General features: G+C 36.1%; 1 protein-coding gene across 6 annotated transcripts; it reads left to right on the top strand.

The window, feature by feature from the left end:
• The first annotated feature begins 1,412 nt into the window (after positions 1-1,412).
• LOC108343764 (cyclin-dependent kinase G-2) lies at positions 1,413-11,092 on the top strand. 6 transcript variants are annotated; one of them, XR_008246988.1, is made up of 10 exons: positions 1,415-3,623; positions 4,049-4,184; positions 4,316-4,404; positions 4,590-4,701; positions 4,781-4,887; positions 5,050-5,347; positions 5,588-5,663; positions 6,760-6,850; positions 7,759-7,845; positions 10,658-11,092. XR_008246988.1 is itself a non-coding variant. In XM_017582164.2 (6 exons), exons 1-5 carry the CDS (start codon positions 1,930-1,932, stop codon positions 4,670-4,672), a joined length of 2,025 nt encoding a protein of 674 aa, XP_017437653.1. In that variant the 5' UTR covers positions 1,413-1,929; the 3' UTR covers positions 4,673-4,701; positions 4,781-4,841. The 6 variants fall into 6 exon arrangements, 2 of the variants coding, with proteins under 2 accessions (XP_017437653.1, XP_052728933.1); XR_008247000.1 differs by lacking the exon at positions 10,658-11,092 and having other exon boundaries at positions 1,415-1,617; positions 1,766-3,623; positions 7,759-8,603; XR_008246994.1 differs by lacking the exon at positions 10,658-11,092 and having other exon boundaries at positions 5,050-5,216; positions 5,287-5,347; positions 7,759-8,603.
• Positions 11,093-11,320: the final 228 nt, after the last annotated feature.

The raw sequence follows: 11,320 nt of genomic DNA, 5'->3' as shown, positions 1-11,320 counted from the left end.
CATTACTCCATATTTATACCACTTCCATACATTTAATCCCCATAAAACATTCCATGCAATTACAAAATAATAATTTATTATACCCATAAACCCATGTTGGTATCTCTATTGAGAACACAACCCATCACCAATGCACTCTATTGTCATATTTCACTCATACAACATGTTAACACTTCCTATTCTTATTTACATTCTTAAACTAGCCAACCTACGACTACCCTCCAAAGATTCACGATATGCACTTTTCCCTTACTACAAAACCACATGCACTGTAATCCTTCAACCCATGCATTCATATTCTGGGAATAACATCCCAAACCATTTTTTTCCTTAGCAACTCACAACCTTCCAATTGGGTATACTATCTTTTCACATAGTTTCTCAAGATTAACAAGTTTCAAAAGAAACACATCATGCTCAATCAATACATCCAAAAGTTAACTCCCCTTACCTGGGTTTTCCAGTGAATTCTTTAAAGGCCCCTTGGTTCTTAGAAAATCCTATGACTGCAATAAGGGCCCCTGCGCAACTCCTTGGTACTCCCAATCTTCTCCCTATTACTCATTACGCTCATGGTGAAGGACAAAAAGTGGTGGTTTCTCTCTTGCGCATTCTCTCGAGTTGCTCTAGAATGTAACTTAGGGTTGCTTCTTATTTCGCACACAAGTCGCCGGAGGCCGCGCATTCTTCCTCCCCTGCTGCCATCGTCGTTGAGGATACCCAGCTAGTGGCTCCCCTACGCTCTTGGGTCTCGTCGGATTCCCCCCAGTACCTACCGGATTCTCATTTAAGATTTGTGGAGCTTATAATATGATGGCAAAGCTTCCCAGGAAGTTGTTAAGAGTTATCTGCTCTGTGGTGATTGTTATGTGAAGAGGGTTACTCCAAAGGCGAGGATTATTGAGGTGGAGCCCTCTAATGCAAATGCAATGGCGTTGTCATTTCATCATGATTAGAGAGTGATTTTGGACCAGGTTGGAGGATTTGTAGATGGTGTGGCTGTTGAGATTTGCACCTAACATATCATTTTAATTTTTTTTAAATATTTACACAATGCAACCTCTTCAAACGTGTCACGTATTCATAACACCACATTGCACCGTTATGTTTTTAATGGCGTGGACGAAAAAGATCGGATTGAACATTTTTTAACGAAATATGGAACCTTACTGAACTTTTTTAAAAGGTAAGATCACTTTAAACCAAACCCCTAAAAGTAGGGACTAAATGATGTATTAAACCTATAAATTAATATATACAATCATATGTAAATAATAAAAATAAAAATGATAGCAATGCTCTATAAAATTGGTATGATGGGCACGGAGTAGGATGTGCGCTAAATCTAATCAAATAATTATGTTAAAACATTGTATTATAACATTTTGTTTTAAAACATTTTGGAAAAAACGAGTATCCGATAATATCCAGTTTTTTTGTCACCCAGATTCCTTTTGGGCCCAATTTTCTTTCACCACGAAGGGTCGTTCTCTCTTCCCCTCTTTTTTTCTCTTCTCTTCGCAGCCGCACCGCATCGCGTCGCATCGCTTATTCGATTGCGTTGCCTCTCTTACGCTTTCTCTTTTAATATCCAATTTCATCACCTTCATCGCATCGGTAAGCCTTTTCAATCTCCCTATCAATCTTCAAAGCCTCTTCCTAAATTTCTAGGGTTTCAATTCTAATCCTCTTTTTTCCTTCTAACTTTATTTCAACTCATAGTGTTTCTATTTTGCCTTGTCTCGTGATCTCCAATCGCCTTCAGATCTTTCACGATTTCTTCTTTAGTTTTGAAATTCCACGTATTTGTTGTATTTTGGGTTTAGGGTTCTATAAAACAAAAGAAAAAAAGAAAAAAAATACAAAGTCGTTCCGAAGGGGGATTAGGGTTTTCCCTTGTGATTCACGCATTTAGGTAGCTAGAGATATATGGCGGCTGGGAGACATGGCGGTTACCGCGAAAACGACTTCAGAGAGCGCGAATCGAAACTCGAAGGTTCTAGACGCGGGCTTGCCAATTCGAAAGAGGATTACGATCGTGTTAGGAATGGTGGCGGTGATGTTGTGAGGGGAGGGTCCAGGGACAGGGTTAGGGTGAGGCAGAGGGATATTAAGGAGAGGGAAGGTGTTAATGGTGGGTACCGATCATCTTCGAGTAGGAGTGACTCTGGCAGCAGTGGCCTTGGTCCTCGCCGATGTGGTTTCTCTATCAAAGCAATGGATAGAGAGCCTGGTGAGCTTTCCAGTGAGAGTGGTTCTGATGATGCAATTGAGTCAGAATCTAGGGCGAAAGACTCCGAGGTTTCCATGTTGGAAGAAACAAGAACCCGATCCCCACCGGTGCCGGACAGGAAAAGAAAATTCTCGCCCATAGTGTGGGATCAGGATGACAAAGATGTCAGTGAGTCATCCAGAGTTAGGGTTTCTGCCTCTACAGTGGTGGCAGCAGCACTTCCTCCTCCGCCTCCATTGCCAAAGGTATTCCATCAGTCACCGTCACCAAATGCTCCAAATGGTGTTGTACAAATACATCCTGTCAAGAACAAGGAGACCGAGGATCTCCAGTTGAATGCAACATCTAAGATTACCTTGCCCTCTCCTTCAGGTTTGCATTCATCACCTCCGAAAGGGAGGTGGGGTAATGATCAGGAAGCTGATCATCTAGAAGGTGAAGTTTATGTTCCAGCTCGCAATATATCATCTTCAAGATGGGCAGCTGGAGATAACTCTCCTGGTGATGAGGGTGAGATCCTCAATGATGAGGAGATGCCCAAACGAAGGAGGAAGGTGTCTCCTGAGTTCTTGGATGGCAGACTAAGGAACAAGTTATTGAGCCCTGTGGAATCCAAGATTGAAGGTATTGAAGGAGCTAGAGCCAGATCATCTGAATCTGAAGAAAGAGGTGTCCGTGGGAGAACTTCCAGCAGTGATGATCATCCTGGTATGGAGTCAGAGAAGGATGACTTCATGGAGGTTGACCCTCAGGGTGGGAAAAGTGAAACAAGTGTCAGTCACTCCGAAACGGAATATGAAGATGAAGACGATGGTAGGGAGACTCCAGAACCTCCTTCTCCACCCCAAAGAACTGTCAACATGCTTCAGGGTTGTAGAAGTGTTGATGAGTTTGAGAGACTTAACAAGATAGATGAAGGAACATATGGTGTTGTATATAGGGCTAGGGATAAAAAGACCGGAGAAATTGTAGCATTGAAGAAGGTCAAGATGGAGAAGGAAAAGGAGGGCTTCCCACTGACTTCTCTTAGGGAAATAAATATTCTTCTTTCTTTTCACCACCCATCCATAGTTGATGTTAAAGAAGTAGTGGTAGGAAGTAGCCTTGATAGTATTTTCATGGTCATGGAATATATGGAGCATGACCTTAAAGGACTAATGGAAGCAATGAAGCAACCTTTCAGCCAGAGTGAAGTGAAGTGCTTGATGATCCAGCTTTTAGAAGGTGTGAAGTATCTTCATGACAACTGGGTGCTTCATAGGGATTTAAAGACATCAAATCTGCTTTTAAATAATAGGGGTGAGCTCAAAATTTGTGATTTTGGCTTGGCCCGTCAGTATGGGAGTCCTTTAAAGCCATATACACACCTGGTGGTTACTCTTTGGTACAGGTAAATGCTAATCTGCTTATATGTGCAATTTGATTATGTCTTTTATTTCTCTGTATGTGTGTATTTACATCACAGGCTATTTGGTATTTTACATTCTTGGGTATAGTTTATTTTTTTCTCATGAATTTTGGAACCGTATAGCGATGCTGTCATGTTCAATAATTCTAATTAAACTAGTATCTGTTTGAAGCTATTATCAGTATGCAACGATGTAGCCTCATTGCCTAATAATTGCTACTTTAGGTCAATATTTACGTTCTCATCCATCCTTTTTATGCAGCAGTAATGCTTTTACATGGGTGCATTGTCTGTCATCACAGATTTGTTGCACTTGCCTTCATTTTACTATTTTATCTCAATGTGTTTGACTACATTCTCTTGCAGAAATGATGTTATTACCTAATTGTTGTCTATATGTTTCTCAGGGCACCTGAACTCCTTCTGGGGTCAAAACAGTATTCAACAGCCATAGACATGTGGTCTCTAGGCTGTATAATGGCTGAGCTATTATCTAAGGAACCACTGTTTAATGGGAGAACGGAGTTTGACCAACTTGACAAGGTATGATAATGTTATTTTCCTTACATTGGATATATTCTTGCATCATTGTTCTCTTTCCTTGTAACCTATGGTTTCTTGCACTTAACTACTTTGTGGTTGTTTTACAATTTTGATTTATGTTATTCTTGTAGATTTTTCGGATTCTAGGCACCCCTAATGAAGCAATATGGCCTGGTTTCTCAAAATTACCTGGGGTCAAGGTCAATTTTGTCAAACACCAGTAAGTGCTTACGATTTCCTTTATTAAGAAAATTACTGTTTGATTACATTGTGCTTATGTTTTGCCACTGTTTTCCCAGGCTTCCAGCTTTGGGTGGTTCTGGTCTGACTATCTGGCCTCCCTTGGTGACTTGACTGTTGAACAACTTTTCTATTTTGTATTAACAGTCGGAATGTTCCTTTCAGGTACAACCTCCTGCGGAAAAAATTTCCTGCCACATCATTCACTGGATCTCCTGTTCTTTCTGATTCAGGATTTGATTTGTTGAACAAACTTCTAACATATGACCCTGAAAAGGTAAAGGTTACATGAGATACAATTTAATTTGGTAATAAATATTTGTGTGAATATTAAGATAAGACACTATTTTATGCAGCGGATCACTGCTGAAGCTGCTCTAAATCATGAGTGGTTTCGTGAGGTCCCTCTCCCCAAAAGTAAAGAATTCATGCCTACATTTCCTGCTCAACACGCTCAGGACAGGTATTTTAACCTAATAGGAAATCCTGGAGCAGTTCTTTTATACCTAAAACATTACGTAACTGTTTTATATTCTTGACAGAGGAGAAAAGTTGTGTAAAATATTGAGTCCTTATCAACAATTTTCAGTTTTGACAAGTTTTCACAATTTCTTCATATGAATAGGCGTGTGCGGAGAATATACAAGAGTCCAGATCCTTTAGAGGAGCAGCGCCGGAAGGAGTTGCAGCAGGGTGAATCGGGGACTGGTGGAATTTTTGGCTAAGAATGGTGCTTGCTAAGGCTGTGTCTCAATAATCATTCTGAAACTGCTGAATGTTTTAGTGTTTGAGGTGAGGGTATGCACTGAATGGAAGTTGGAAGCATGTTTGTTAGACGATCACTCGTGCTGTTTTTTAACAGGAACATTTTGGTTTAGCGAAGATGTATTCTTTTACCTCCCTGGCAACCAGATTTATTTCAGGTTAACATTCTTGATGCTTGATCATTATATAGAAATGCATCTGGGACATAGCTTGCTGCTCGAGGTGTGGCATTATTGGCTTCTAAAATTAGGAATTGTCAGTGTCTGCTGAAACTTTGTAACATATTTCCATTGGCATATTTGTAAACAAATTTTATCTGGTTTTGAGTATTAAAGCACTGGATTTTCTAGGAGCTATCTCTTTTCTTTCTATTTTAATATTAACATTGTGTTTGCAAGAGATGGTTGGTGTGAAGTGCAAGAGGACCTTCTGTGCATCTTTCCAAAGAAATTGGGTGACGTTATGCATTAAAAGGTAATGCATTCCTTTGATATCTTGGATATTAAGGAATGAGGATATGTTTTTATGTGTGAGAGACAGTATCTCTAGAATTTGAAGCTATTCTAGTTCTTTGACTGATTTTTATTGTTAGTTGTTTTTTTGGGTAGTGGGTGTGTTGGTGTTGATGGAGGGTTCAGAGTACTTAGTTCTGTTTATGTTCATCTTATTGCTACCTGAACAAATTATTGGTGTTTATTATATAAATCAGCAATGGCATATATTATGAAGGACTTTCCCAAATCTAACTTTTGTGGATGAAGTGATCTAGTATGAATTATTTTATTGTGGATTCAACAATTTTAAGTAGAATCAATGATAATTTTTTTTATTTGAAGTGGTTGTGACCTCTTATTTATATGAGGACAATAACTAATTATTAGAAGGAAACATTCTATATTTTTATGGGTCCGAAGTAATGGATTTATTATAGAAGAATTTATTTGCTGGGATAGGTGAATGTTTCCAAATCTTGTATCTAAGTGAATTGAGTTACCAAAAATTTCATGGGTTCTTGTGCTTGACGTGTAGGCCATGATGGGATATTTTTGCATTAACTTTGTTTATGAGCTACTGTATTTCTATTTGAACTTAGTAAACACTAAGCCATTATAAAAGTGAAAAACAGGTCTAGATTTTTCCGTCATTCCTACTGGTTAGAAATCATCCCCTAACAGTTTTCTGATGTTTACAGCTGTGTTTGAAAACGTTTTTGTGCTCTTGTTCTGAACAGGCGCATTCTTGTATTGACATTTTTACACCAATTGTATTGAGGCAAGATCAAATTGTCAATGAACAATTATTGATGTTCCATAAAATTAGCTTAGTTTTTTTACTGGATGCTTATTACTTTATTTTAAGCCTATCCCCCCCCCCCCCCTTCCCCCTTTTCAAACAGTTTATTTTTCATCTCCCCCATGATAAGGAAATAAACAACTAATTTCAGCTTTCATCCCTCTAGTGTTTGCTCGCATGCGTCAATTGAAGAAATGGAAAGTTAGCAAAAAAATTATCTTATTATCATATCAGTACAAGAACTTTTTATGATATTTGTCTGCAAATGTCACTGCAGTATCAAGTATCAAAGCAAGCAGGTTGAGGAGGTTACCAGTATATCTTAAAGTATAGAACTTCAATTAGTTGTTCCTTCAGTCTCTCTAGAGGTACAAAGCAAAACTTGGTTTGTTATAATGTGTTTTCCGTTTTGTGTTTATAGATTTCTAAGATCTGAATTATTTACTTTTTCTGTGCTGTAGTAATTTCTTGATTCTTAGTATCAATAATATGGTCCCCCTCACCCATTCTTCTACTAGAATGCGATATATTGTAGATTATAACATTGAATTATTCACTAACTTCCTCAATGTCATGTTACTGTGCTGTAGTAATTTCTTGATTCTTAGTATCAATAATATGGTCCCCCTCACCCATCCTTCTACTAGAATGCGATATATTGTAGATTATAACATTGAATTATTCACTGACTTCCTGAATGTGGTGAAATGTTTTGATTGAATTATATTTAGGAGCAATTACTCAGGTGTGTTTTGTGGAGAAATTGAGAATTTATCTTGCAGTGGTCCTAGATAATTTAAATATAAGATTGTGTCTAATGATCTTCCTTTAAGTACTTCTATTCCTATACTCATGCACTGCATTACATTGTGGCAGTTTGAAATGAATTTTGCCAGCGGAAATTTGATCTAATGGCTATCTGTTATCTGAGTTTTCTTAATATTCCAATATTCCAGTACCCATTAGAGGGTAGTCAACATGAAATCAATTTTTCTAGCGGAAATTTAATCTGATGGCTAACTGTTGTCTGAGATTTCTTAATATTCAATACCCCACTTGAAAGGGTTGTCAAGTTTACTTTATCCTATTCAACAACAATTCCCCACTTGTTTACATTCCCTTGTTTTATTTATTTTTTCATTAACATTGTCAGTGTTTTTCTTTTTAAAAATTTCAATTTAAGACGAGAACCTTCTACTGTGGTTTCATTAAATCTGCTTGAATTGAGCATTTTCAATGCTTATAGTACATTTGATAATTCTATTAATTGGTACAGCTGGGAGATTGGGTTGCTAAGAGATGTAAAGCATCCACTTCCCATTCAACACAATTTATTGGATTTCATCATTGGATGGCTAATGCTGTAAGCATAAGATGTATTTTGTTTTATTTTAATTGGTTGAAGGCAGGTTTTGGTATGAAATATTAGGTTTGTGTTTAGTGTGGATGGGTTTGTATTTCATATGTTGCCATGCCCACAAATCATTTTATATATTGTGTAGATCTTTTGTTAAATAAGATTTGGATTATGTCGAAGGATTGGAAAATGGATTTGTGAATTAACAGTTTTCGTGGATCCTTGGTTGGAATGGGAGTAAAGGTGGGGAAAAGCCCTGGATTTCGTGGATTCACATAAACTTAGGTACTTCTCTACAATAGTACACATATCGATGACATTGAACTAAATCTTAGCGCAGACCTTGAATTTGACAGGCAGAGAAAAATAAAAATTGCTTGAATAGTCTTTGCTTTGTTATAGTTAGAGAAAAAATGAGCAGGAAACGGGGAATACAAAATAACATGGTTCACAGGCAAGTGTGGAAGTTAGGACTGCTAAGTACCTAGACGGCGGGGGTTGGATGGATGGAAAAAACGGCGAAAAAAATGCAACGTCTCATGATGTATTTTGTTGATATTTTTACGGATCAACGTTAGTTCATTGGGAATCTAAACTATACTAGGTGAAACCTCTACTTTTTTCTAATGTATTTTAAAGTGTAATTGCTTGTTCCTAGTGTTATGGTTTGTCAAAACTTTTAGGCTTGTGGTAGTTTTTGTATTTCAAACTCCTTATTTTTTGTTTGATCAAATGATCTCCTAATTATTTAATTGTTGGTGACACCTCTATAAATCGGTTAAGTAAAATCATTTTTCTATCGAAAATCTTCAACGCTGAATGATAATAAATTCATAACGTCTTTCTAACTTGTCTTGAGAACATCGGTTAAGTTGTAACATCTTTTTTCGTTTCTAAAATCATGAACGCGCATTAGCAAATTATAGAACGGTTATATTGCATTAACCATTTTGCTTTTAATTTTTTTATTTCGTGTCTAGAGGCTAGTTAGCATTTATTAAAAGTAAATTTATCATTCTATTAATGTTTTAAATCTTCTAGTATGGTTTTTTATTTGAGAATCGAAATGTTTTTTGGTGAAATTTTTTTTATGACTAATGGACAATGGTTTTGAAGACGGTTTGGTATTTGCATAATGGATTCGGGTTCATTTGGTACTTTTGTATTATGAAATTAAAAAGTAAAGTAAAACTGTAATCCTAAAAATTTATACACTTTGTTTTTGTGTTCTATGTACCATCATTTGAGTATATTTTTAAGTAAGGCAGCTTAAGAATGTCAAAAAATAAGTAATCGTCTTCTGTATAATAAATATAATTCTATACTATGCTGTGTAAAATCTTTGTTTTGAGTATATTATTAACGTTGCGACAGAATATTAATATAATTCTATACTATGCTGTGTAAAATCTTTCTTTTAAGTTAAAAATGTAATTGTTTAACAGGTGTCCGAAATGCTTAGTATTTAAAGATTACAGAACACTCGTCTTGAAAGGTGATATAGAACACTGAATCGAGATGAAATAATTCGTTGACAATAACTTTTCGCTATGAAGAGCTGTGGCCACTAGGGTTATTCACTGTGCTTGCGTTTTTCTTGAAGCACATTTATACACCCTATATACAATGTTATATGCCTGTTTTTTTCTTGAAGCATAAGTAATTTGTATAATAAAAATTATAAAAAGTACAGGAATAATTTAATTACTTAAAAGATAACTAAGGGCAAAATGTATCTATAGATTTATTAGTTCAATTTGAGCAAAAGTACAATGTATCACTAGATTTATTATTTACTTACTGAATTGTTAAAATACATTGGTGGTTACGTTTTTCGAACTTTCCCCTAAACTAAATCATAAACTTAAATATTGATCACTGAAATCCCTTTTGCTATATTTGACTGAATTGTCCGTTGTGACTGTATTTGATGATTTGTATTTTGGGAGATGAGTTCGTATTCGCCAGCAGTCAATGAACAGATGCTTTGAGTCTGGATACGGGGTAAAGATTTTATACCGAAGCTATTGCTGGAGGGGAAATTTCTTCCTGCACCCGATTATTGTTAGAATGCCCCTGTGGTAATAGTTATATGAGGTGGGAGTGTATTGAGTGTTGTTATTGGTTGCTGGTTGTTGTTGTTGTAGGTGGTGGTGATTGCTGTGGTAATAGTTATAGGGAATGAGTGTTTCAGTGTTATTGTAATTTCTTAGTGGTGGTGGGTGGTAGCACGTCTCCTTGGGGAGTCTGTTTTTGGATAATTTCATTTAAGTTATGGATTATCATGGAGACAACTCAACTCACAATCGGGAACTGTTTTATCTGAATTTCATACATTTTTTTACTGCACACTCCGTAATACATAATATATATATTTTGGATAATATAATTTGAAATACATTTTGTATTTTGATATGCACAATCTAATATACAATTTTTTATTTATATTTCAGATTATTGTTTTAGAAAGTATTTTGGATTTGAGAATACTTTTCAGAAACTACAATTCAAAACGAAAGTAAAAATATCATTAATGTTGGATTGTGTGTTCTAAAAGACAATTTTGAATCCGGAAATAACTATTGAAACACAATTCAAAATGTATTTTTAAAAGGTCTAAATTATGTATTGGAGAAAATATTCCTAAATCTGAAAACATTCAAATAGAATGTATAATTCTGGATTTTGTATTCTAAGATATTTTGGGAACACTTAATCCGATTATTAGGTGTCACCTAAATTACCACACCCCAATACTTTTCTGTTTTTTTAATATAATATAATAACAATTAAAAAAAATCATTGAATTGGATTTCAGTGAAGGGATGAAAGGAAACAGTGAAGAAGGGCGATAATAAAGGTCAGACTCGAACCTTTCCGGTGGATCCGAACGTCCCTCGATTGGTTTGCCAGAACCGCCGCAACTCTCTGAATCATCGGCATCGATTCTTCAATTCAAAAAATATAGCTTTGGCGATAGAAATATGGGGTGGGGTTGTTCATGATTGAAGAAAAAGAGCGAGGTTGTAGTGGAAAAGAGGAAAACAACGTGCGAGAGTGGAAGAGATAAAAGATAGGGTTATTTTTGTAGTTCGACATCTACTATGAAGGTGGAGGAGGAAAACATCGAACTAATTGCCTGCAAGAGGAAGGAATCTATTTGTTTCAGGACCTCTCTTTGCACCTACAAACCTTCTCGTTGTACTTCCAATTTTTTTTTAATGATGTCAAGGATGAGTTTTTCTTCCTATAATTAATTTTGGATAATGATAATTTGAAATCAATTTTTCACAACATTTTGACGATCAATGTGGAATTTTACAATTCAAAAATAATGTGACAACATTTTGACACAGTCACATGTTGCGCTGGATAGATGTGGAAGAGATTTTAAAAATTGAAAATGAAAAATGATACTCTAACAATAATATTTGACAATATTTTGACACGGGACACGTGTTAAAATGTGAGTAGTATACGT

This window comes from Vigna angularis, chromosome 1 (assembly GCF_016808095.1).
Source record: "Vigna angularis cultivar LongXiaoDou No.4 chromosome 1, ASM1680809v1, whole genome shotgun sequence".
Taxonomy (NCBI): Eukaryota; Viridiplantae; Streptophyta; class Magnoliopsida; order Fabales; family Fabaceae; genus Vigna; species Vigna angularis.
The sequence above is the reverse complement of the archived record's forward strand: the minus strand, read 5'-3'. Positions and strand labels throughout refer to the sequence as shown.